The following is a 26,455-nucleotide window of genomic DNA, read 5'->3' as shown; positions in this document are numbered from 1 at the left end:
CAAATGGAAATGTAAAGTTATGTATTCGTGTAACAAATGTGTTTCGAACAAGAGTGATTCTTCCTGAGTAAAACTCCATGTTAAAAAATGTAATGCCATGATTGGCGGGACAAAGACTGATATGCAAATGGTTATTTCCAATCTGTGACAGCTACAGTGAGCAAAAAGCGTGTGCTGCAAGCTCTCATCTCAGAACAGGTTATCATGCCATGTTCTTTCTGGAGAGAAGCGCCTGCTACATTTTTTTGAAACACTCTAAGGGAAAGACTCACTGAAAAGAAAGTTTTTATTTGTTTTCTAAACTTTATAAGGGAATTGTTGTTGCAGAGGTCCAACGGAAGTAGATTCCACAACTTCGGCCTTGCGACTGGAAATCATCTATCACCACGAGAGTGGAATCGAGAATGAGGCACCACCAAAAGATTCTTGTCTTCAGATCGAAGCAAACTATTAACGTAGCCTTATTTTTACTTAGTCACTAAGACTCCAAAACTTGTTCATGTGCTAATAGCTTTATAGACCTTGGCAGGGGCTATTATCGCTTGGCATAATAACACGTCCCCAACATATGGCCCTTGGCTTCGCCTCAGGTCATACCTTGGTGGCAGGTCATTATTCCACAATAATGATCCCTCCCTTGGTATTTATGGCTATATTACCACATGAAAATCGTTACTGACCTCCTCTCAACCAAACAGAATGTTGAGAGTGCAGTCAATAACTACTAATATTGACTGCATTCTGAGCATTCTGTTTTCAGAAGCAGGCAGGAAAACAACAAAGCAATTTCCAGGCAAGGTTGTTTATCAACAAGACACTTCCTTTCAAGGGGTAGGGGGAGGGGGGGGGCTTTATTTGATGCCACATGCTAACGAACACATGGAAGTGAAAGAGAAAAACATTGGAAAATGCTTTAACTTTCTTATAGGGAAACCATTTTCTTTTACATGACATTTCATGGGTGCTTAACTTGAAGACATACATGTTATTTAAATACTACAAAATAAAAATACATACATCCAAACGCAGTTTGTCTATTTACTTTACTCACTTTTAAAGCAAGATTTTTTACTTCAGCACGAAAACTCCAAAACAAGTATTGCTACAACCATGTGCTAATAGCCCTATAAAACTTGGAAGGGGTCCTTATCACTTGGGATAATTACCCATTCCTCAGTCTATAAAGCTTTAATAGTATTTAAAAAACAAGGTTGTTTGCGGAAATTGAGCATTTTAACTGAAAATGTGGATAAACGGAGCTGTTTTAACATGAACATGCATTAGGTGTCATGTAAAAGTAAACGGCTTCTGTATAAGAAAGTGAAAGTATTTTCCCATGTTTTAGCTTTCTTTTTGGTGTGTTAAATTGAATGCTGCATCAAAAAAAATCCACCAAGAGAGGAAGTGTGCTGTTAAGTTAAATCTTGCCTGAAAATTACATTGTTGTTTCCCTGTCTGCATTTGAAGACAAAATGCTCAGGGTGCAGTGAATATCAGTAGTTAATGATTGCACTCTCATTCTGATTGTTTGAGAGGATGGCAAAAACGATATCCATGTGCTTATTCAAGTTAGCATTGTGTATAGCTCAGCCTATTGGGAGGAGGGGTCAATTAGATTCTCACAACAAAGGGCAGATCTGTCTTTGCAGCATAAGATAATAGCTTGGTGAGTTAATGGCTGCATTAACCTGGGCAGACAGAGGTAGAGAAAAATCAAAGATCATACGTGGGGATTTAGCCTTCTCTTGGATGTGGATTGTGGAGTTTGTGATAGTAACTGTGGAATAACAGAATTTCAAATCTATCCTGAGTGAGATGCACACCACTTTTCGCAATTTGAGAACGAATTCAATAACTTTAAATTAAATAGTTTTAGCAGGTATATCAGGGGCTAAGGTCAACACACCCTGGCTTCGTGTGTAATGAACAATGTAGCTTCCGGGTCTCCTTAGAAGAGACTACCAACGCTTCAGTCCTTCAAGAAATCCGTGGGGAGCAGCAGGAATTCTGTTTTCCTCTGATTCAAACTGAACCAGCTGTCTCCTATCCATGTGTCAATGATAGTAAACAACGCCTGGACATGGTTTACATTATCAACAAAGGAACCAGTGAGCTTCAACAACACTTGGCTGTCATGTGCATAATTATTCAATGACACGCACTGCACGGACAAATATTACCCTAGAGCCAGGCAGAAAGACACAAAAGGAAAAGAAACACCATTTACAATCGTGGCTTTTTGGAACGTGCAGAGGTGCCTGCTTGGCTATGCCAACTCAGCACATCCATGAATTAAGCAAAGCTTTGGCTTTGAGCTTGTTGGGACTTGTACTTGTAGCATTCAAAGATTTGATCATTGCTAAAAAAAAAAAAAAAAAATAGACACAATCATTTTGTGACCGTACCCATCTTCTTTCATTTCAATATTCTCTTTTCCAGAGAGGAAGTCTCCAGTACCAAATTCTTTCCATCGCAGAACATTCCAAGCCCGGCTCCGTGGTAGGGAATGTCAGTGGCGCCGTGGATATGGATGAGGGTTACAATGCCATAGTATATTACTTCATAGCAGGTACAGTGCATGATAATGTGTTTCTTATTATATGAAGTGTAAATTATCTTCAGTGGCGTGTGCCGGCATAACCATTATAAGGGTTATAACTGCACCAGGGCAACTCCTTCCCTGATTCAGAGGCTTGCATCCATCTCTGCTGTGCAGAGGTCCTGTTTTTATCTTGTGCTCGAAGGCACCAGCCCGATACAATGAGTATTGGTGCTGATCACGACATAACAAGCTGGGATGCGCATGTCATGGAGCGCTTTGTAAGCATGATCAGTTCTCCATTCATAGGGTCCTCCCGAATACCTCTGTTCTTTGCCCCTTGTGTGTACAGTAATGTGAATCAGACGATATCCACTGTAAAATGGCTGCTTGTGGCATTTCATAAAAACAAGCCTCGAGGCTTTGGTCATGGTGCATGCAACCATCATTGAGAAGGTGCTAGCATGCCTATGGCAGCCACAAAATATTAGAAATGATCTTAGCCGATATGCTACACTTGTCGTAAACTCAACTTTTCTGATAGCTTCCACCCAATTCCCTTGTGCTTGCGTTCCTTTGTGCTTGCGTTCCCTTGTTCTTGCTTTCCCTGTGCAGTCCTTTGCTGTTTCGTGATGTCTGTCCTTTGCTCCTTTAACCTCAGTACTATATTGTAGTTACGTATGTGCCTTAACAGCTCTCAAGAGAACCTTACAACAGATTCATCATGTTACAGATAAGGCTTTCAGAAACCAGTGTTTAAGCATTAGAAGTACATTTGTTATTGCACTTTTCAAGTACTTAGTAGTAAAAGGAAGTACAGTCTCTTATTCCTTGCAACAGGTATCCAGTAATCACAAACATATAATTTTTTTGTAAAGTCAAATATCTCTTATTTCGGCAATAAATCCTCCCCTTGTGTACCATACTAGGTAGTAATGGCCTGCCACCTGCGTTAATAAGCACGAGTAAATTGAAGACCATTAATGTGGGTGTTGTGGAGTAAGCATCATGTTAGGACTCAGTAGAGAAGGCATTATTGACCATTAGCATCCGAGGGTAACAAATGTGGTGCAAATGTCACCGTTTTCAGGAAATAACAGGTTCTGCAGAGGGGCATAACGTACCTTTTCAGTTAAAAAGCACTACAGCTAAAATGGCTGAAATAGACATGGCAGTTGGGGCGCCAAGCGGAGCTCCTTTTCTATTTCCATGCAAGAGTTTGGAGTAGCGGATGGCAGGTGCAGAGCGGGAATGGAGGAAGGTAAGTTTAGTGAGGGGTTAATTACGGTGGGCAGTTGATGGTGATGGAAGATAGGAGACGAGGCAACGAATGAGAGCTGGAGGAGCCAACAGGCTGATCAGTATGCAGGTTTGTGCCAATAGGAAAAGCCCATGATTTCAGTAACTTGATTGGCTGCACTCCAGCTGCTAAGTATTATTAATAATTACAATAACTTGTTTTTATCCATCACTTGCTGTTGCAGGAATTGATCTTTCGGAAAAATGTAAAAACAAGTGATACTATCAACCAATTTAAAGTGTCCTCAGTTTTCTGCCTATGTAGGATTGAGGGCTGAGGTGCCACACTGAGATACAATATCTGATTGGTTATGTTTACAAATGTCCTAGGTGGAAACACAGAGAAGAACTTCAGGCTTACTCCTGAAGGAAAACTGACAGTGTTGAAGGATTTGGACCGGGAGACACAACCTTACTATTCCATCATAGTCAAGGCGTCCAGCAACAGGAATTGGTCGCTAAGCAGTAGTGAAAAGTCGGCCACAATCCAGAACATCGATCCCAGTACAGACTCCACGTTGCAGGAAGTGCGGATAATTTTGGAGGATATCAATGATCAGGCACCCCATTTCACCAAGAGTGAATACACCACAGGTAAGAGGCCGCGATCATGTCCTCATCTGGTTCGATCGCGGGAAATCATGGATGGAGTGTTTTAACGTCAGTGTCCACAAAAGACCATCTAAGATAACAATGTGTCTTTTTTTCTAGAATGTTTGCAATCCTTATTTTCTCTCTGCCTTTCCTCTGGTTTTTCCCAATAGTACTATGACTTTGTAACAAGGTTGGCAGTGCGTCTCATGCATTTGTGTGGCCCTTTGCACAGCCATATCTATGCCAGCCACACATATAAATTAGATTCTAACAGGTGTGGAAATCAATATCTCCATGTCCTATTTCCCCAGAAGGCTCCACAGTAGAGAGGCATCCTCTGCAGACAGAAATGATGAAATATGTATGCATTTTAGAACCAGACAGGATAGCTGATGCTAAAAGCCAATAGAGCCACATACATAATACCTTATAACAACAGCTAACATATATTTTGAAGCTCTGGGTACAAAGTTTGGTTACACGAAATTCGTATCTCTATATTGATGTGCACATTTTAATGCCACCCTGGTCGGAACAATAACCACACATAATGATTTCGAAGGCGATGAATGTCTCACTGTTACCGCCCTCCGCATCACCCCATCCATGTTATTAGAACTCATTTTAGTAAATATTTTCTATTTCAAATGATTGACCGTGGAATTTCTTGAGTTTCAGTATAGTAATATGACAAATGGATCATAGAGCTAGGATTCTATAACTGCTTCTGTGTTATGCGGATTAAGGGTTTGGAGGGTGAGATTGGAGGCAATATTCATAAATATGGATATTGTGAAGCATCTTTCCAAGTCTGTACACACTGCGGTGATTACCATCGTTCAGTATTGCAGCTGTGATGCCATGTCATGTGTGAGCTGCACTTATGCCAGTCCTACAGTGAGAATTATTTGTCAGTGATGCTGGTTTTGTCATGTATAGAGTGAGGTGTGTTTGTATTAGTCCTGTGTGTGGTTAACGGAGAAGAATATGGTGTCTTGTATGAGGTGCTCTTGTAATTGTCCTGCAGTGAGACGCACCTATCAATGTTGCAGTGGAGGGCTCTACTATTGTGTGGGATGTGCTTGATTGAGTCGTGCGGTGTTATCTTTCAGTTTTGCTGTGCTTGCGTCTTGCCCTCTGAGAGGTGTGTTTGTGTAAACCCTGCCACAAGGGTCACATTTCAGTATTGTAGTGGTTGTAGCCTGCCCTGTCAGAGGTGCACTTGCCAACACAATACAATTAATATAGCCTTTGAATGTTACAGTGCTGTTGTCCTGTCCTGTATGAGGTTCACTTACCTCAGTCCTGCACTGAGTGTCACTTTCTGTATTGCAGACATGGGGCCTCATTAGGAGTATGGCGGTAAGGCAACAACGTGAGCAGAACATGATGGTAGCAACGATATCGTTGTAAACGGTACGGCTGCTACCATCCTTCCCATTCCCATTGAGCCCTATGGGGGCTGAAACGGGAATGGGGATGTACTGGCTCCGGCACCCACGGAATGGGAATTACCGGGTCCGCTGAGGTCGGAATGGCCCAGTGATTCCCCTTTCGTGGGTGCCGGATGCGAGTTTGGGGGTAGCCATGCCGGTAAAACCGGCAAAGCTACCTCCAATCTCGTAATGAGGCCCCATGGTGTACTCGGTTTGGGAGTGTTGAGGGCCCATGAGTGTGGAGGGCGGCCGGATGTGGAGAGCGGCCGGGTGTGGAGGGCGGCCGGGTGTGGAGGGCGGCCGGGTGTGGAGGGCGGCCGGGTGTGCAGGGCGGCCTGGTGTGGAGGGCGGCAGGGTGTAGTGAGTGAAGACATGTGTGGAGAGAAGACGTGTGTGGAGAGAAGACGTGTGTGGAGAGAAGACGTGTGTGAGAGAAGACGTGTGTAGCGAGAAGACGTGTGTGGCGAGAGGACGCGTGTGGCGAGAGGACGTGGGTGGCGAGAGGACGTGGGTGGCGAGAGGACATGGGTGGCAAAAGGACATGTGGTGGCAAAAGGACGTGTTGTGGCGAGAGGACGTGTTGTGGCGAGAGGACGTGTTGTGGCGAGAAGACGTGTGTGGCGTGAGGACGTGTGTTTTTGCGAAACGACATGTGTAGCGAGAGGACGTGTGTGGCGAGAAGACGGGTGGAGGGCCGACGAATGTGCAGAACGGACGAATCGCTTAACTGCATGAAGTCCATAGTATACCTAGAATGCATGGATCCTTTAAAAGATCATACCTCATATCACACCCCACGCTTACTCTCTCCTTACACCACCACCCAACTAGAACACAGAGATACTATGACACCATTCGGTATAACTGTTCTCATATCAACATCTGACGCCGCTCACTCCACATCACTCTATGTAATCACTGCTGGTCTCGCACCCCCAGCCAGGCGTTCTCCTCAGGCCTTACGCTGCCACTCTCGGTCTGGATAATTCCTGCCAGATTCGAACACATACTCCTGACCTCTCAGCCACCACACCTACCGCTATGAAGCAGCTTCCACAGGAATTTTCGCACCAGCTGCACACATACCAGATGCGCACTCGCACCTATTGGACCCTCTCTCCTCCCTCTACTGACAAGAACTTCGGTTCCCAAGGGCGTTCAACCTACCAGCGCCTTCAGACCATACCAATGGTATATAAGGCGCTATATAAGTGCAAAATAACATAACATATGCGCATCTTTGAAACCTTTATTGATGGAAATAATTAATTATTTTAGCAGGGGTCTACTAACATGTGCAAGGAGCACATCTCAGTATTTCAATAGTGGTGATCTCGTCTGTGTCACGTGCACTTTTTTCAATCCTGCTGTTAGGATCATCTGTCAGTATTCAAAGTGCTAATATCCTGTCCTGTGTGAATACTAAAGTGAGTACTAAAGTGAGGATTACCTTTAATAATGCCGTGGTGGAGTCCTGTCCTCTGGAAGTAGTGCTTGTATCTGTCCTACACTTAGTGTCCACTTTCAGTGTTGCAATGGTGAAATGTCCTGTATGAGAAGCCCTTGTATTGGTCCTGTATGTAAGTCATCTAGAATGTGAAGGTGTTCTATATAAGGTTCACATTGTAGAAGCCCAACTCCATCACCATATAACCCAATAAGCAACCCAGTCAGCCAAAGTACAGACAGCATTTATTTCCAGGCAGCTGGACAGAAATCTACAGGGAAACTGGCATAGTATCCACGACCTAAAAATGAGACCTCCGAGCACAGAAACCGTAGGGTTTTTATAGGGTTTTAAACAATGAACCTTATACAGACCCATCAGTATGATACATTTAGTTGGTTACTTTAGCCAGGAAAGTTCTGACAGTGAATCCTCTGACCTTGGAAGACAAGACTTTACAGCACCATTTGAGACCTGTAGAATTCCGCTCAGCCTACCCGCGTGACTACCCACGTGATATAGCCGCTGCATGCAGTGGATCTTTACATTACATGTAATACAACCTGATCAGGAACCCAGTGCCCTGCCATCGCTATTCTAGTCCTCAGGTGGCTAAGAATACCTTCATGAAGAAAAGTGGTAACTTTCTGGGTGTACCTGCACCTCAAACAAAGGCTTACATCATTCTGGCATGGCCCTAGTGAGCTCTCATGTGTGTGCCAACTAATCGAATCTCTCACCATGCCACCCCACTTCCATATGGCTGTGGTTACCTCGTAATGGCTGGGATTCCGCTCTATCTGTGACTCATCAGAAATCATTGAAGGTCACATATCAGTTTGGAATTGATTTTGTCATGAGTAAGGGTGCCCCTGTTTTAGGGCCACCTTTCAATATTGCGGCGCTGGTATCGATGTTCATGCTGCTGGGCCTGCCTACAGGTGCCTCGCATTATTTTTTGCTGGCTAACCTTACCTGTGCAAAATAACACCGTTCCACGCTAAATGCCAGTGAAAGGTTACGCTTGGGTGACACCCGAAAAGAGCCACATGACACATATCACAGACCTCACTCTTTCTAATGTATGCCTTCTCTGCCCCTTCCCCATCTGTTACGTCTACTAGTGCACTTATAATTATAATTGGTATTCATCTGTTATTCATCTGTTACTTCTACTAGTGCACTTATATTATAATTGGTATTCATCTGTTATTCATCTGTTACTTCTACTAGTGCACTTATATTATAATTGGTATTCATCTGTTATTCATCTGTTACTTCTACTAGTGCACTTATAATTATAATTGGTATTCATCTGTTACTTCTACTAGTGCACCTATATTATAATTGGTATTCATCTGTTATTCATCTGTTACTTCTACTAGTGCACTTATAATTATAATTGGTATTCATGTTATGTTATGTGCGTGCTTATTACGCGCCGGTAGCCCGCAGGCATCAGGGCGCGGGAAACCAAGAAGATCAGAAACACGAAACACCTCATTAAGACAGGTAGAAAACCTAGGGAAACGAAGCTCTAATACTCATTGAAACAATGAGGTTTTTAGCGATTTCCTAAAACTCTGGTAATTAGCTTCAAGCCGTAATGCCATCGGCAACTTGTTCCACAGGTCTACTGCTTTCGCCAGGAAAGATTTGCCTTGCCTAAGTGCGGACTTAGCCCCGGGTCTGTGCAACGTGCCCCTGTCGGCTGATCTTAGACATCTTCCAGGAGCATAAAAAGAGAAATGTTTTTTGAAGTAGCTAGGGGCCTCTCCATATAGGCATCTGTGAATTATAGTCATAGCCTTGAACGTGACTCTCTCCTCCACTCTTAGCCAGTGTAGTGCTCTTCTCCCTGTTGACACATGTTCTCTATTATTTATGTTTTTAACTATGCGAACTGCGTCGTTTTGTATGACTTGGCACTTTTGAATCTCCCTTTTGTGGCTCCTAGCAGGAGAGTGTTGCCATAGTCAAGTCGCGACAGGATGATGGCCCTAGCGATTGTCGCAGCATTGACTTAATTAATGAAGGGTCTTATTGCTCTCATAAGTCGTAGATAGTAGGTGTTGTTTTTCTGCAGGTATCTTACCTGTACCTCTGCGCCCACTGAGGCCTCTACCATCATCCCGAGAGTTTTAACATGTGGCAACACCGGGATGTTAGCATCTGTTACTTCTACTAGTGCACTTATAATTATAATTGGTATTCATAACGCACTTAATACCCAGAGGTTTGTAAGCGGACCCGGGGATCGAACCTGTGTTGCTCCACTCATCTTGCTTCCAAGGCGAGGGCATTGCCCCTGAGCTATCCTTCCGAGACTTTCATCTTTGTTTTACCGTGCTTGAGCCTACTGAAGTTTGGTCAGTGAAATCACTATGCTCTTTTGGGAATAAGGCTGTAGTATAGAATAGATGAGGTTTCAATTCTGTCTGCTCTGTTTTCGTTCGTCTTCCCATAACAGCCAATTTGCGGAGAACACATTATTGATCCCCTGACTGTAATATTTGCATCTGTTCTTCTTCACTACTCTGCTTTCTTTTTTAATACCTCAGTGTTCATTACAATAACAATAAGCTCTCAATTATTGCTCTCATAGCCACTCATTTTGCAGAAGCAGAAGAAAGGAAGACACAGTACACTGACTAGTCGATGTCGCTGTAACTGCTGGATATCAACAAATCACACTGCTGCTGCTGCATATGTGCACATTAACACAACCACTCTGAAGGATGCACCACAAGACGTAGCGCTATGAAGGCTATGAACAAGAGCTATGCGTTGTGGCCGAAAACGGACTTCAAGGAAAAAGTATAACCAAAAGAATAACGAAAGAAAAGAAAGTCACTGAAGCAAAAAAAGTGTTTTACACCAAGGCATTGGGGGTCATTACAAGTTGGGCGGTAAGGGATACCGGGCACCGGTAAGGAGACCAGTGCCGGTAATCCCTTACTGGCCAATTCCGAGGTCCCTTAGCGGGAACCGTAAAGGACGTGTGGTTTGACCACACGTCCTTTATGGGTCCCGCTAAGGGACCAGGGCGCTAATAACGGGCTTATTATTCGCATGGTTAGTTCAATGGGGACTTACTGGTCCCTCCAGGGTCGGAATGCACCGGTAAATCCCCATTGAACCAGACTGGTGCCGGACCCGGTATTGGAGGCAGCCATGGCGCAAATAGCGCCCTGGCTACCTCCAATCTCGGAGTGAGGCCCATTGTTAACAAAAATTACAGTAACAAAAATAAAATGCATCGGATTGTAGCTTTTAGATGTAACTCAAACAAGTTCAGACATCTGAAGCAAAAATCCCCCTCTACTACTGCATTTTATAATTTTGGCTAAAAGCTGACACTAATGCACTGGAGTACAGCTATGGAGAGTTGGAATATGTGGAGGGACGCAATGGGCCTCATTACAAGTTTGCTGTCCTGAAAAAACATTGCTGGTAAAGTTACCGGCACCGTTGTTTCTGGACCGGCAAACTACGAGTTCTGCGGGCGGGTGCCACTCCGCCCGCAGCCCTGGACGGAAGCACCGGCATTGTTGCGCACACTGCCGGTGCTTCAGTCCTCCCCATTCCCATGGAGTCCCATGGTACTCCACAGGAATGGGGATTAACCGAATTGCCAGCGCCGGATTTACCAGACCAACAGGGCTGTAATGCCCTGGTTAATCCGGCAAGTCTGGCACCGGTAAATCACTACGTATCCAGTGGCAGCCTGCTGGTTTTACGGACTCGTAATGAGCCCCAATGTCTGTTGGCGTTGTTTGGTTATTTACCCACCCATTGACTGCACATGCACATGCTAATCCCTATGGCCATTCCCACCCACCTCCTGCCCTTCCCTACCCAAAACACAACCTGGTGGGATCTCTTTGAGCTACCTATTCAAAGTAGCTGCAAGGTTTTTTTCAAAGCAGTCTCCTGAAAATGAATGATTTAATTGGTGCTCTAAATGTACAACTGTTGCAATAAAAATGTCTTAGACAGGTCTGCCTTCAGCCACTTGATCTATATGGAGTATGCGTGTCCTTCACTGTAATCCTATTAAAACATGCATTGGCAAAGCCAACAGTTTTGGCTTCTGTACATGTTTTAGATAGGCATTTGCCAGGCACTACTACCATATGCCCAGATGGGTGCACCCTTTTCCGGCTGCTACAATTAATTGCTCCCCAGTTAGTACCATAACAACAATGCCTGGCAAATACCTTTACCATGTATACATAAAAGCCCAAACTGTTTGCATTGCCAATGCTTGTTCTTAATTATGCTTTTCCTAAATTGTGCTCAATTGCTCAACAGCCAGTCAGATAGCACAGCGAGTAGAGCGCTCGCTTTGACATCTGTGCAGAGCCTGCAGACACAGGTTCAAATCCCAGAAGGGCCAAACTCAGCCTTTCATCCTTCTGAGATCGATAAATGAGCACCGAACACCGTGGGCCTGAGGGTTTGTAGCACTATATCAAATGCAAAAAATAAATATAATAAGACAAACAGGCAGTGCACAAATATCTAAGGGCATGCACAATGTCAACATACGCTTATCACGGTAGCTGAACTTCTCAATACTCCCCTCTCACCTCTTGGATGAGATGCTCGAGTTTGAAAGACTTTCTGCACATTCACATCAGACTCCTATAGTACTTTCCTGACCTTCCATCTTTCTCCTTCACTTACGCAAGTCTCATCCCCATCCACTATGTACCAAAGTACCCTCATGCCAGAAAACGTTGTATCTTGCTGCTACACATTCATCATGTCTTTGCTTCATCTTCTTAGGTGGCTACCAAACAAATCCTTTATCTTTGTTCACATGAAAGAGAATCACAATTAAGGACATCATTGATTGTACAAGATCATCTAGTAGCTTCCTCTAAGATTTTTCAAAAGGCGTTTAGTGAACCTGCAGCCAAGGAAAGTTTTTCTATTGGTCATCTGCTCCCACGTGTTCCTCATATTTGATAGATACGATATCCTGCATGTCGCTTCGGAAAACATTTTGACAGCAGGGGGTGCACAAATTGCACCCATTGCCTCAGTTATGTTTTTCCGCACAGCATGCGTCGAAGCACTCTGTTCGCTCAGCAATTTATCTACTGCGTTTATAGAAATCTTCGATATGTCTACTCCAAAGAGCGATTGTGGATTGTGGGTCAAAGATGTCCATCACAGATCCACACCAAATTTGCCTCTGGTGTTTAGGAGTAGGCCGTAAGGTCTCCGACTGTGTTTTGTGGCAGTCGATTACCGTAAAGGCCTTGAAGGGGAGGAGGGGAAAACTCACCCTATGTAGGCCCTTGTCCAAATCCCCTTCCATTGCCCCGTCAAAAATTAGGTTGTCAGATGCTAAGTGTGAAAGGTTGAGATCCTAGAACTCATCATCATTGTCCTTGCATAAGAGGTCTAGGAAGCGCCACATCAGTCCCAATCATCTTCCTCTGACTCCTCGCCTGATAGGAAATGGGTACGTTTTCCAGGTAAGTCGGCTTCAAAGGCCGAACTGGAGGAATTGTGCCTTAAAATATTAGAGGTGTCCACGAAGGCGGCACCATCCACCACTTATAATGCACCGAAAAATGCTTCTGACCCGATCGCAGCTCATGAGGCCGACGGAGCATCATCAAAATCTTTTGCTCGTGTGTCTAAGAGCCTGAGCAGTAAGTCTTTGAACCTTCCTCAAGAGGGGGTCGAGTGATTGGGCTCCTCGAGTCAAGTCAAAGACATCGGGCCTCATAACGAGGTTGGAGGCAGCCATGGTGCTATTAGCACCATGGCTGCCTGCACCATGGCTGCCTCCAAACCCCTGTCTGGGTAGTCAGAATGGGGACTTAACGGGTCATTCCAACCTTGGAGGACCCGGTAAGTCCCCATTCTCAAAACCATTCCCCATTCCCATTTGAGCCCCCATAGGGCTCAATGGGAATGGGGAAGGAGCTAATAACGGGCCCGCACATAGCGGGCCAGTTATTAGCTCCCTGGTCCCTTAGTGGCTCCCACTAAGGGCGGCTGGTAAAACCAGTTAATGTCATCAATGACATTTGTGATGTCATCTTTGATGTCCTGGGTGTTAGTCTTAGCGATGCACGGTGGTGGCGCGAGTTATGGTTGCTTAGCTTACCATAACTGGTGAATTTCAGGGGTTTTTTGGTTTTACTTTGAACCGTAATGTTCCGTTAGCAAAGGTTTTTTTTAGTGAATTTCATAGGTTTTTAGTAGTGCAACTTAACCATAACGTCCTCTTAACAAAGTTTTTTTTAGTGAATTTTACGGGTTTTTAGTAGGGCAACTTAACCATAACGTCCCTTTAACAACATTTTTTTTACTGAATTTCACAGGTTTTCAGTACAGCAACTTAACCATACCGTCCCTTTTACAAAGTTTTTTTGGTAAAGATCATCAGTGTATAGTAGTGGCACGTAACCATAATGTACAGTAACTTCTGACTTATTTACACACCTTGCGCAGAATACCACATGACAATATGCTGGTGTACAGCACAGTGACGTGTCCCAGAATCCGTAAATACTTAACAGTAAGATGTATCCCTCGTGGACAGTGTGGAAACAGATTTTATATTGATGTAGGAACGTCCACCTGCAACATTGCTTTGCACAGCGCCAACAGATATTGGTAGTCAGCCATTAACAATGTACTACACATTACATACTTTTAGCAAAAGTTCTAGTTATCTGAAAATGACATCAGCTAAGGCCATCCCTCCTCCCCAAGAAACAGCAGCACTGCTGTAATGAAGGAGCATGACAAACACTGACCCAACCTTACAAATTGCAAACGCACAATATTTTTGCGCCGTCCACCTACCCCCCCATATTACTGTTTGGTGCCTCTTTCCTCATTTCCGTTCGCAAATTGCCTTATTAGTTGTCCTACCAAAAAAGAAAGCCATCTGTTAACAAAGTAAATGTTCCGTTGAGAACCACCTTTCACAGTGTAAGTATATTAAAAAAAAAAAAAATTGCATACACTCCATCTACTTTATATTTCTCACCAAAGGACATAGACGCAATAAGATATGCCAGTAATAGTATAGATTTGCAAAGCAATAATGTCTGTTACTGAAAAATAGGATTTCTGGTTATAACTAGGCCCGCCTGCGGTGGGCCGGATTACAAACCAAAATCCTTTTTCAAGATGGCCACCATAGAAAGGGAAGGCGGTTGTTCCATACATGGCCCCTCTTCACTTTCCATGGCAGCCTGCAAAAAGCAAAAGTACGTGCCGTGACGCAGAACCTGTAAATAAACATACAGCGATTACAAAACAAAATCCTTTTTCAAGATGGCCACCATAGAAAGGGAAGGCGGTTGTTCCATACATGTCCCCTCTTCACTTTCCATGACAGCCTGCAAAAAGCAAAAGTATGTGCCGTGATGCAGAACCTGTAAATAAACATGCAGCGGCGTACAACGTGGTACCTTACATTTTGAAATGATACACTGGATTTTAAAAGAAAACGTTAACATTTTAGAATTTGTAAAGTAGTTTTATTTCACAAACAACTGTCAGAGAACATCGGACTAATCCCATTTTCAATTAAATTGTAACAATGGTTCTAAGGGCGTCATTGAAAATGTTCATGGTGAGGCACACATAGTTATTTTCCCATACACAAAGTATGTGTTTCTGTTAAAGCACCCGCTTTGTTTGCACAGTGATTTCCAAGACGGCGCCATGACCTTTGCCCTACACCACCATAAATTATGTTATGTTACTCCTAATGGCTAGTTCAGAATAGGGACAAAGGGGGTTCTGGCCGGTCATCCCACAACACTGTAATGCACAGGCAGCCGGTCACGAGCAGTTGCATTTGGTGTCCAAAGAAGCCGTCACTCAGCATCTGGAAACCATGGCACGCACAGTACGGCAAGATGTAGTTAGTTGGAAAACGTAAGAGAAAATATGTATCAATATCCAACCTTTAGCAAAAAAATTCAAAAAAGACACAAAGATTTTGCAAAGTAGTACACAAATCTAAGTGGTCAAACATTACATTTTAAGGAATTATTAGCATTGACCATGGGTAAATATAGTGACAGCCTACAAACGCCGAGAATCAGCACTCGCCGTAAGGTTTAAAAAAAGGGCAACTACACAGTGAGATGGTAATTCAGTTATGTAGCCAAAATGAATGGATAAGCAAGAAAAAATGACATCTCTTCATTTTAAACAAGACCAAAAGAACGTGCAAAGTGATACACAAAGCTATGTGGCCAAGCATAACATTTCAAAGAAGAAATATTAGCGGTCAACAAGGGTGACTATAGTCATAGCCTGCAAATGCAGAGAATCTGCACTCTCCGTTATTGGAGGAAAATTACAACTGCGCAGAAAGATAATACTTCAGTTATATTGTCACAATTAGTGTTTTGGTAAAATAAAATGAAAACACGGTTCGGTGTAGAGTCGTCAAAATTAAACTTACATGATGTTTACTGCTTCCATTGTTTTTGGCCAAGTCAGACAGCAATGTGTTCAGACCAAAGAATCTTCGTAAACTGATATGTCATGTTCCTTAAAAACGTTTTTATAACCTTATCAAATGGTATTTTTTCCAAGCTTTCATTCCTTGCATTGCGTTTGTAGTTTCCCTTTCGTTGAAGGTCACAATTGCCCCTTATGGATTAACTTGGATGCGTGGTCCTACTGAGCTCGCAACCAAAAAAGCAAATCAAGTGACCTTCACTCATAAGGCAAATACATTCTCACTTTGCAACAACATATGAGAATCCAATCATGAGAATCGCGACTCCCATACGCCTCCAGAACCGCTATTTCCATCAGACAGTCCAGGTGGCAGCCTCAGATTTCAAAATGTCGGACGCCAGTCTGACTATAATATTAATCTAAATACATTGTACCACAGACGCAGTAATTGGTCGCCGTACATTGAGCACCAACTTCCACTTTACCGTATGAATTTGGTGACAAGAAAACACCACTTTTTGAGTTTCCGCTGCCACATTCCATCCCAGCCTAATCAAAGCTCACCTTTGGAAACAGTATTTCATAAGTATAACAAGTGCATTGGTGTCTTGTTTTGTATGTGTTACCGGCGATGTCCGCGTACACCAAAACATGAACAAAAGATGGTGGGTGCAGCAAAGAAATATGACGCACTTCACGCTGTTCCACAACCAATCAGTGAAAGCGCCACATGTCCGCGGACATGACGCTACGGATTAGCCAATCGATTTCTTGTCCGCGGAGCGGACATAGATATCATTAATTTTTTTAGACCTACTTTTTGGTCGTTTTAAAGAAAACTGCTGGACGGATTGTCACCAAATTTACAAAAGCACGCTTTTGGGACCAAGCCCCTGCCCCTGGCGCAAATTTGGTGAAAATCCGTCCATCGGTTTGGCCTGTAGGCGTGCGCAAAATTTTTCCCCCATTCAGTCTATGGGAAAAAAAGACGTTTTGGGACCCCCTATAACTTTTCCCCCCCTGGACCAAACCTCATCAGACTTTGCAAAAGAATTCAGAGTGGGCCATATACTTTTTTTTACAAAGTTTGGTGAGGATTCGTCCAGGGGGAGCAAGGTTATAAGCCGCCAAAAAGTGCTCTTCCTATGGAAACAGCAACTTAACCATAACTACAAGGCCACTATATATATAAATAAGACAAGAAGAAAAAAGAGGAAAACCACCAGAAAATTGGACAATCAAACCAGCACTCCATGTCAAGGGCATGAACAGCAAGGTACAAAACGTAGGGTAAAAAGATGAGCCAGAAACTTCAAGTGATTAGCTCACAAGTTTATTTAAAGATACACAAATGCATCATGTTTGAAAAAAACACCAAAAACCCCACAAGGCAGGACACCAAGAGAGCAGTCCTGTATGGATGCGTTTCGCGCTATACACAGCACTTGTTCACCAATGGGCGCGAGGGGCAAAACACAGTATAAATAGTAAAATAAGTCCCTTCATAGTTTTTACAGCTCAGCAAGTGAATGCACAGACAGCTAATACAATGAAAGACATCTTGTAACATATAGGCATAGTGCTTGTGCCTAAAACAAATACTTGACTTTGAGACTAAAACGAACTCCACAGCAACAGGGGTGATAAAATAAATGAAATCACTCACTGAAGTCTGTAAAAAGAATCAAAGTTTCATACGGTTGCGTAAATTATGAAACTGGCAATTTCACAATTATATCAAACAGTGCAAATGCTAAATAGCAATGGGATAATCGTGAATTGTAATAACTTCAAAATGACATGATTAAAAATATTGAAAAGAGCCAAAAACATTAGCCAATTGTTTCAATCGCAGTATAAGCAGCGCCAAATAAAAACAATGTGCACAAACTTGATGGCAGCAAATATAAGCAAAGTGCAAGTACTTAATAGCAGCAAATGTTGGCAAAGTGCAAATTCTTAATAGCACCATAATATTAGCAAAGTGCAAAGCTTGAATAGCAGCATAAACATGGCAATAAAGTGCAAGTACATATAGCATGACTAGAAAAATTCATTAGTCAAAAATGGCACCATAAAGCAGCAGTTAAAGCACAAGTGCTCAATACACTAGCAATCATTGTCAATGAAAGAAGTATAAGCAAGGTGCAAGTACTTAATAGCAGCAAATATTAGCCAAGTGCAATTTCTTAATAGCAGCATAATATTGACAAAGTGCAAAGCTTGAACAGCAGCATAGACATAGCAATAAAGTGCAAGTGCATATACATAACTATAAAGATTCGTTGGTCAAAAAATAGCACCATAAGACAGAAATTAAAGCATAAAGCAACTTTTAAAATAATTCGTTTTGGTGCTATTTTCAATTCGTTTAGTTGGAAAAGGATTTGGTTAAAATATAAACAAGATACATATTGTTTGAATAAATTAACCTAGGATGGAGGCTCCATCTGAACACGTCTTTTTGCCATAGTCATTTTTATTTTGCATGTCCGTAGAAGCTTCAATTGAATGGTCGCTGTCACTGAGATTCTGTACTCGTTCGACCATTAGCCGGTCTGAATAACTTCCATGCATTGTTCATTGCAGGAGTTGCAACAGATGCCAAGGTTGGGTCTGGCCTGATAAAGGTGCTGGCACTGGATAACGACGTGGGAAACAATAGCCTCGTTTTCTACAGCATCGTAGCCATAAGATACATCAAGCTGAATTCCAATGACTCGAAGGCTGTGAAAAATACCTTTGTTATAGGTAAGGACTTTATGGCTTTATTCTTTTTCTTTCTCTCACTGTTCGGTAGATGTTTTCTAAGCGCATTGTTTCCATCTGAATGGAAGTTGAATAATATATATTGCCGCGAGAACTTGATACATGCTCCAAAACATGCTTAAGGAATTTTTATACCTAGAAAAACCATTGGCTACATTTTATTAAGTGGTTCTGTTTAATGGTGTTTATGTGCAGAGAGTAGCAGCACATTAACAGGCCGATTCATGGAATAAATGTGCGCCGAAAATCCCGGCGCAGAGGGGCCAATACGTGCGCTGCGCCGAAAATTAGCGAAAAGCGCAGGGAAACCAGCGCACGTCGATTCATGGAAGTCCGTGCGCAAGAAAAGCAGAGGACGTGCGCTGAAAAAGCGCGCGGCGCAGGCCGGCGCACAGGTCAACCAACGTCGTGCGCCACGGCCACTGCACTATCACTCCGAGCGCAGCGCACAGCTCTAAAGTAGGCGGAACACAGGGCGGGACACTCGGAATGGGGAATAAAATGGGGCACAACACTCGGAATGGGGAAGAATGTGGGCGGCACGGGGAAAGTTTAGGAGGCAAGTGCGCGAAACGCCCACACGCTCGCATACAACACGTATTCATGGAATAGAATAGGGCAAAAAAGCGCACGCTCAAAGCAGCGCACAGGCACAAACAGGCACAAACACGACCGCCACAAGAAAGCAGGCGGTAGCGTCTCTGCGCCTGCAAGAAATGTGCGCTAAAAGGTGCGCCAACAAATAGCACCTATATACAGACATGATCAATGTCCAATACTGTGGCCCTCCAGGACAAATGACGTACAAAGGGGTACCCACAAACACAGACACGCGCTGAGAGAAAAAATAAACGTGTGCGTGTATACCGGGGTGCGCGGGAAGTTGCACACGCGATATGGCCGGGTACGTGGATTTCAGGGGTGCGCGGGAAGTTCCACACGCGATTAGTCAGGGTACGTGGATTGCAGGGGTGCGCGGGAAGTTCCACACGCGATATGGCCGGGTACGTGGATTTCAGGGGTGCGCGTGAAGTTCCAAACGCGATTAGTCAGGGTACGTGGATTGCAGGGGTGCGCGGGAAGTTCCACACGCGATATGGCCGGGTACGTGGATTCCAGGGGTGCGCGGGAAGTTCCACACGCGATTAGTCAGGGTACGTGGATTGCAGGGGTGCGCGGGAAGTTGCACACGCGATATGGCCGGGTACGTGGATTCCAGGGGTGCGCGGGAAGTTCCACACGCGATTAGTCAGGGTACGTGGATTGCAGGGGTGCGCGGGAAGTTGCACACGCGATATGGCCGGGTACGTGGATTTCAGGGGTGCGCGGGAAGTTCCACACGCGATATGGCAGGGTACGTGGATTGCAGGGGTGCGCGGGAAGTTCCACACGCGATATGGCCGGGTACGTGGATTTCAGGGGTGCGCGGGAAGTTCCACACGCGATATGGCCGGGTACGTGGATTTCAGGGGTGCGCGGGAAGTTCCACACGCGATATGGCCGGGTACGTGGATTTCAGGGGTGCGCGGGAAGTTCCACACGCGATTAGTCAGGGTACGTGGATTTCATGGGTGCGCGGGAAGTTCCACACGCGATATGGCCGGGTACGTGGATTTCAGGGGTGCGCGGGAAGTTCCACACGCGAATTGGCTGTGTGCTCCCAGGCATTACCTGTACACCCTCCACGGCCCCTGCAGGCAGCACACACCACAGGGAACTACCCTGCACACCTGCTCATGTCTCCCACCACCCCCACCCCCATCCACCAGGGACACCCTCCACCAGGCCCCCACCCATGTCTCCCACCACCCCCACCCCCCATCCACCAGGGACACCCTCCACCAGGCCCCCACCCATGTCTCCCACCACCCCCAGCACTGTGGGGAACCTGCCAGCAGGCCCCCACCCATGTCCAACCCATGTCTCCCACCACCCCCACCCCCCATCCACCAGGGGCACCCTCCACCATGCCCCCACCCATGTCTCCCACCACCCCCACCCCCCATCCACCAGGGACACCCTCCACCAGGCCCCCACCCATGTCTCCCACCACCCCCAGCACTGTGGGGAACCTGCCAGCAGGCCCCCACCCATGTCCCCCTGGCCCCAGGTCCTGACGATACACAATCATGGCAGTAATGGCCAGCATACCCAGCACAAACACCCAGGCAAGGATTGCATGCACCCACATAGTGAATGCAATCACATGACACAACCCCAAAGGCAAGTATGCAAAAGAACACATGTCCGTCACACACACATACACAATGGGTGCAAGTGAATGTCAAAACCCATATCATGACATGTAAGAAACCAAAGAGAAAAAAACACAAGTGTAAGAAAATATAAAAATGTATTAAAAACAAAAAATAAGTACACTAATAAAACATACAACTATGTGGCAAAGTAAATAAAAGGTCCATGTCCGAGAACAAAAATGATAAACCAAAAAACAAAGGATTAAAAAATAAATAGAATTTGTCCAAAGCAAAACCATGTAGTAGGAAATCAAAGAAAAACCATTACGTCATGGTGTAAACAATAAGAAAATAAAAAAATGTATCTCCCAAAAAATAACAATATATACAGGAATCTTCCAGGGTCCATGAGCCCAACACCACAAATGAAACCTAATACTAACTAATAAAAAAAATATGTACAAAAAAGTGGCCATTGTCCGAGCGGTCCAAAATAATAAAAATAAATAAAGGAAACCTAGCACTAACTAACTAAAAAACTATATACAAAGGCAGCGGGCAAGTCCTGCGGCTCACTTGGTGATGCTGGCCAGGGCATCCTCGAACTCCATGTCAATGTCCTGGAGGCGGGACTCTGTCCTGGCCCCGAGGTCTCGCAGGGACAACCCCATGTGCTCACCAAAATCCCTGCGAGCCTCCTCGAGGCACTCAGCCCGCCTCAATGCCCGACGCATGGAGATCTCCGCCCTGGCCATGGCGAGCTGCTCCTCTTCCGCCCGCTGCCGCTCCGCACCTATCCGCTGGCCAAACTCCTCCCACACGGAACACACCGCCATGCCAGGGTTGCCCTGCCCTCCGGCCGATGCCTGCCCCTCTGATCTTGATGGCCCTGAGCCATGATGCCTCCCACGTCGAGCCCGCTGCTGCCTCCGACGCCACTGCCTCTGCCAGCACAACGGCATCCAGGCTGATGGTAACCACCGACGCCGTCGTGCACGTGCCCTGCCCGATGATGCCGGCACATCTTCCATCTGCTGGGGTCCACTTGCTGTGTTGTCCACCCCTGCTGGACCTCCGACTCCCAACTGTGGCAGGGATGGGATCCCCACCGAGCTGGCTGCATTGGTCGGGGCAGGTCCACAGGGGGCCATGGTGGCATCTGGGCCGGAAGACGGCAAGGAGAACGACCGGTGGATAGCCTGCACAGAGGAGGAGAGGGCCGTCAGATTGGCCAACACATGCAGGAACCCCCCGAACATGGCCGATCCCAATTGGGCCACGTCGGCACGGTGCACTTCGTGATGACGTGCGTGCTCCTCCCGGGAAGCACGCACGGCATCACGAATCACAGCCGTGCGCATCGCGACCCCAATCAGGACCTGCTCCACGCAGCCAGGGGTTCCCACGGCCGCAGGTGGAGGGGAGTCAGTTGACATGGACATCCCCTCTACCTGCGGACGGGCCTGGGACGGGGCATCCCTGCTGGTGCATGGTGGTGCACTCACAGGGTCAGGGACAGCGACATGCACAGGCACCTCCACGGTGACCTGTGCTGCCTCCTGCCCCTGGCCCTGGACTGCACCACTTGCACCAGCAGGGATGCTCCCACCAGGCCCCATGTGTGCACCAGTGTCGGCCTCCTCCTCCTCTGTGCAAACCACCAACCTGGGGTCTCCCGCCGTAGCAGGCCCCTGTGGGGGCTCACCCACCCCTTCCGCTGCAGCCGTGGGGGCATCCCCGCCGCCTTGCTCCACAGCGCCGTCTCCGCCCTCTTCTTCACTAGCCGCTGCGTAGAGGGAGACAAAGGACACAAGCATCAGGCTACTGTACAATGGTCCCCTAGACAGGAAGCAATAGCAGATGAGCACCACTGTCAAAGTACACTTCCATCATGTCCCTCCACAACACATGGGTCAGTCCAGGCAAAACACACACAGTAACAGGCATGGTGCATGCCATGCACATTTCCATGCATGTCCAATTGACTCTTGAAACATTCAATGATATGTAACTCACATGCATCATGGCTCATGCATATCACATGCACACACTTCACCTCAGTCACATCCATCTGGCCCCAAACACACCGAACACAGGCGAAACAAGGGTAAGTTGGGTGCGTCACTGAATCTGTGCATTGTCACACACATGTGTCATGCATCCATGGCATGCACAAGTCACAGACACGCAGGTCAGGTACACAGACATGGCTACCATATATGTACCTGGCATCAGCACCCATCCTTCACCCCCATCCATGTCCAGGTACAGAGACTGGCATGCTCTCATGTCCTAAATCTGCATAGGGCTCCCCATGCCGCATTTCAACACATGCAACAACCATGTGGGTCACACATCACTGGTCGCACATGCATTACCATGATGTCCCTGCACACATACATGCATACATGGCCCATGGCACACATACAGGCAAGTATCATAGAACCAGCACACCGCAACATGCCCTGTCTCACACAGTAATGCTTGCACACTTACCGCTCAACTCCAGACGGGCCTCCCTCTCAAGGACCTGGGCGTGGAGCGCTGGGCGTACGCGTTCCAGGACCCTCTTCTGGATGGAACTCATGCGGCCCCGGCCCCCCTCCACGAGGCGCCGGGCCTTCACAAGGGTCCTGGACCTCAAGTCCTCCCAGCGCTTCTTGATCTTCTGGACGTTGCGGGTTGCCACCCCCTCCACGTTGATGGCAACCACACAGTCGGCCCAGATCCTCTCCCGTCCTTCCTTGCTGGCGCAGGACGATCCAAAGAGGGCATCATACTGCCCCAGGACATGCTCCACCAGGACACCAACTTCGGTGGCAGTGAAGCTGGTGCCCCTCTGCCCCTCTGGCCTGGGGTTGCCACTGGTGCCAGATGTGGAAGTGCCCGACATGGCAACCCCAGAGGCAGGTGTGGGTGGGCAACTGGGTCCTGGGGCTGGGCTGTGGAGCGATGTAATCCCAGTTGGGAGTCTTCAGTTCCAGCAGGGGTGGACACAGCAACTGGACCCCTGCAGATGGCTGATGTGCAGGCACCAAATGGCAGGGCACGGTGGCAGCAGGCAGGCAGGCAGGCAGGCAGCAGCAGATAGCACGTGGGAGGCTGCTCAGGGCACTGGGGGGGCAGTAACTCGGCCTTCTGGGCAGGAGCGTGGTGTTCCGTGTGTTTTCGGGTGGCCAGCTTGATACGGAGTGATTTGGCACGTGAAATTCCTGCACGTCAGTGTGAAATCCGAGGAAAGGCCCTTAGCGCGTAAGTGCGTCAGCACGCATACGCGATTCTATTGGACCAGAGTCCCTCAGCGCGTAAGCGCGTCTGACGTGATCCGCACGGGCGTTCCCCACTCAGCACGTGATGACGGAGCACACGTGGAAATACTGCACGTCAGAGTGTCATCGCGTGTAATTGGCCAAAAGTGCGCGTACACGCCATTGGCCTATGTACGTGTATTTCATAGCGTGTAATTGGCCAAAAGTGCGCGTACACGCCATTGGCCTATGTACGTGTATTTCAGGGGTGCGCGGGCACTTACACACGCAAGTACGTCAGCGCACCTGTATGCCTGCTGCGTGGGAATTTCCACACGCTATTGGAGTGGGAACTAGATTCCAGGGGTGCGAGGGTCACACGCTCGCCTAGAACACGCGCAAAGCATTAATTTGCGCACTTTTCAATAAACAAGCCAGATGCCAGGATGAACATACCGTTCCTAGCAGCAGTGGCAGTGGGCTACCAAAGGAGGAGGAGGAGGAGAGTCAGGGCCAGAATATTCACACCCAGAACCAGCCTATTCGGGATGCCTGATGACCAGGTGTATGGGAGGTACAGGTTTCCAGCACACATCATACTGGACCTGGTCAGTGAGTGGGAGGATGACCTCACATCACCCACCCTGTGCTCCCAAGCACTCAGCCCCCTGCAGAAGGTCCTGAATGTACTGCACTTCTTGGCCACTGGATCCTTTCAGCGGACAAGTGCCATAGTGGGTGGTGTGTCACAGGCCACGCAGTCACGCTGCCTACACCAGGTCTTGAACATCATCACTGCACGGCCATCAGTCCGCAGGCACATATATCTCCCCAGGACTCATGCAGAAAGGCGGACGTGCATCCAGGAATTCTATGGTGTGGCTCAATTCCCCAAAGTGCTTGGTGCAATTGACTGCACACATGTGGCTCTACGTCCACCCAGGGCAACAGAGCACATCTATAGAAACCGCAAGCACTGGCATTCCATCAACGTGCAAGTTGTATGCAATGCCAAGGGAATAATCACATCAGTATATGCCAACTATCCCGGGTCCACCCACGACAGCTTCATCTACAGAATGTCTACCCTATGCCGGGACCTAGAGGCTGGCCAGCATGGAGATACATGGCTGCTTGGTGAGCATGAATGCCACTGCACATGCATGCATGTCAGATACTGGGTCATGACACAACACCACTAATGATACCCATCACCACCTCCGCAGGGGACAGTGCCTACCCTATCAGCCCCCACATGATGACCCCAATCCGGAACCCAACCACGCCACCCGAGGTAAGGTACAACACAGCCCACATTGCAACACGGGGCATAGTGGAGCGCACATTCGGAGTGCTGAAGTCACGCTTTCGCTCCCTTGACCGTTCTGGCGGGCAGCTGTTATATGCTCCCCGAATAGTGTGCAGGATCATAGTGGCAGCATGTGTCCTGCACAACGTTGCAACACGCCGGGGCCTGCCCGTGGACATGGTGGTGCCCCCACATCCACAACCACATGCACGCCCGCTGCGCATGGGAGGGGAAAGGGCACGGGGGGAGGCAGCCCGTACGCAACTGGTGGCCAACTTCTTCACCTAGGAATCACAGTGCTGGCTAGTGCACACTGCTCTGGCACATACCATCTGACAATCAATGATGACACTACCTGACAATGTCACAAAATTACTTGACAATAAACTGTCAGATACACATCAGCCTGAGATTGTTAACATGGAAGTGTCACTATGTGTGCACCCCTACCTACACATACACCAGCAATGCATCACAACGAAAAGACACAACTCCATCAATCAAATATGCATTGCCACAGGCGATTCACTACATGACAACATTGCCATGTCACCCATTCCCTTCACAGTCCCGCCACTGAGGACACCATGTCATGGTATGTGAGAGCAAACAAACTGGCCATCACAACATGACACCGGTGTCACAAATAGCAGTGCCCCAAATGGTACATAGCCGCACTTGAACAGCTAACCGCGCTGGAGCCACTACTACACACCTGTGTAAGAGTAATTTCAATCAAATTACACACCAACCCACCCTGAAGCCCACCCAAACAAGACACAATGCATGTAATCAATGGTAGTCTCAATACCTGATTCTGCTGGTATGTCCTCACCGTCCAGATGTACAGTGATGGCGCCACGCAAAAGTGTCAGTGCACATCTACCGACATGTAGTCTGACTCCAGAGAGTATGCCCGTGTGAAGAACTGTGTGAAATACCTGCAAAACATGAGCAACATATGTAAGTAGAGGCACATATCAAACCATCATGCATAGTTAGGTGCAACAACAATGTACACTATGAATGTCTACACAGTATTGACTATGGACTGGCCAACAGCTCATGGGAGTCCAATGTCACCATGTAATTTGCTGTCACTTGGGCACACCCTTTGCAAGCCCATGGAAACGGAAGCAGGAGGGGTGTGGATGTCTGG

The 26,455-nt window shown here is 46.7% G+C and overlaps 1 protein-coding gene across 3 annotated transcripts in view; it reads left to right on the top strand.

Annotated features, from left to right (window-relative positions):
- CDH23 (cadherin related 23) overlaps positions 1-26,455 on the top strand; it is a 3,939,560-nt gene that overhangs the window by 3,752,060 nt on the left and 161,045 nt on the right. For all 3 annotated transcript variants that reach the window (XM_069610726.1, XM_069610725.1, XM_069610724.1), the window contains 3 exons: positions 2,440-2,569; positions 4,169-4,432; positions 18,362-18,523. In XM_069610726.1, the coding sequence (XP_069466827.1) occupies positions 2,440-2,569; positions 4,169-4,432; positions 18,362-18,523 (556 nt within the window). The remainder of the gene's footprint in view (positions 1-2,439; positions 2,570-4,168; positions 4,433-18,361; positions 18,524-26,455) is intronic.

Source organism: Ambystoma mexicanum, chromosome 8, assembly GCF_040938575.1.
Source record: "Ambystoma mexicanum isolate Mex_15411 chromosome 8, UKY_AmexF1_1, whole genome shotgun sequence".
In the NCBI taxonomy this organism is placed as follows: Eukaryota; Metazoa; Chordata; class Amphibia; order Caudata; family Ambystomatidae; genus Ambystoma; species Ambystoma mexicanum.
This window is presented reverse-complemented; position numbering and strand designations above follow the sequence as displayed.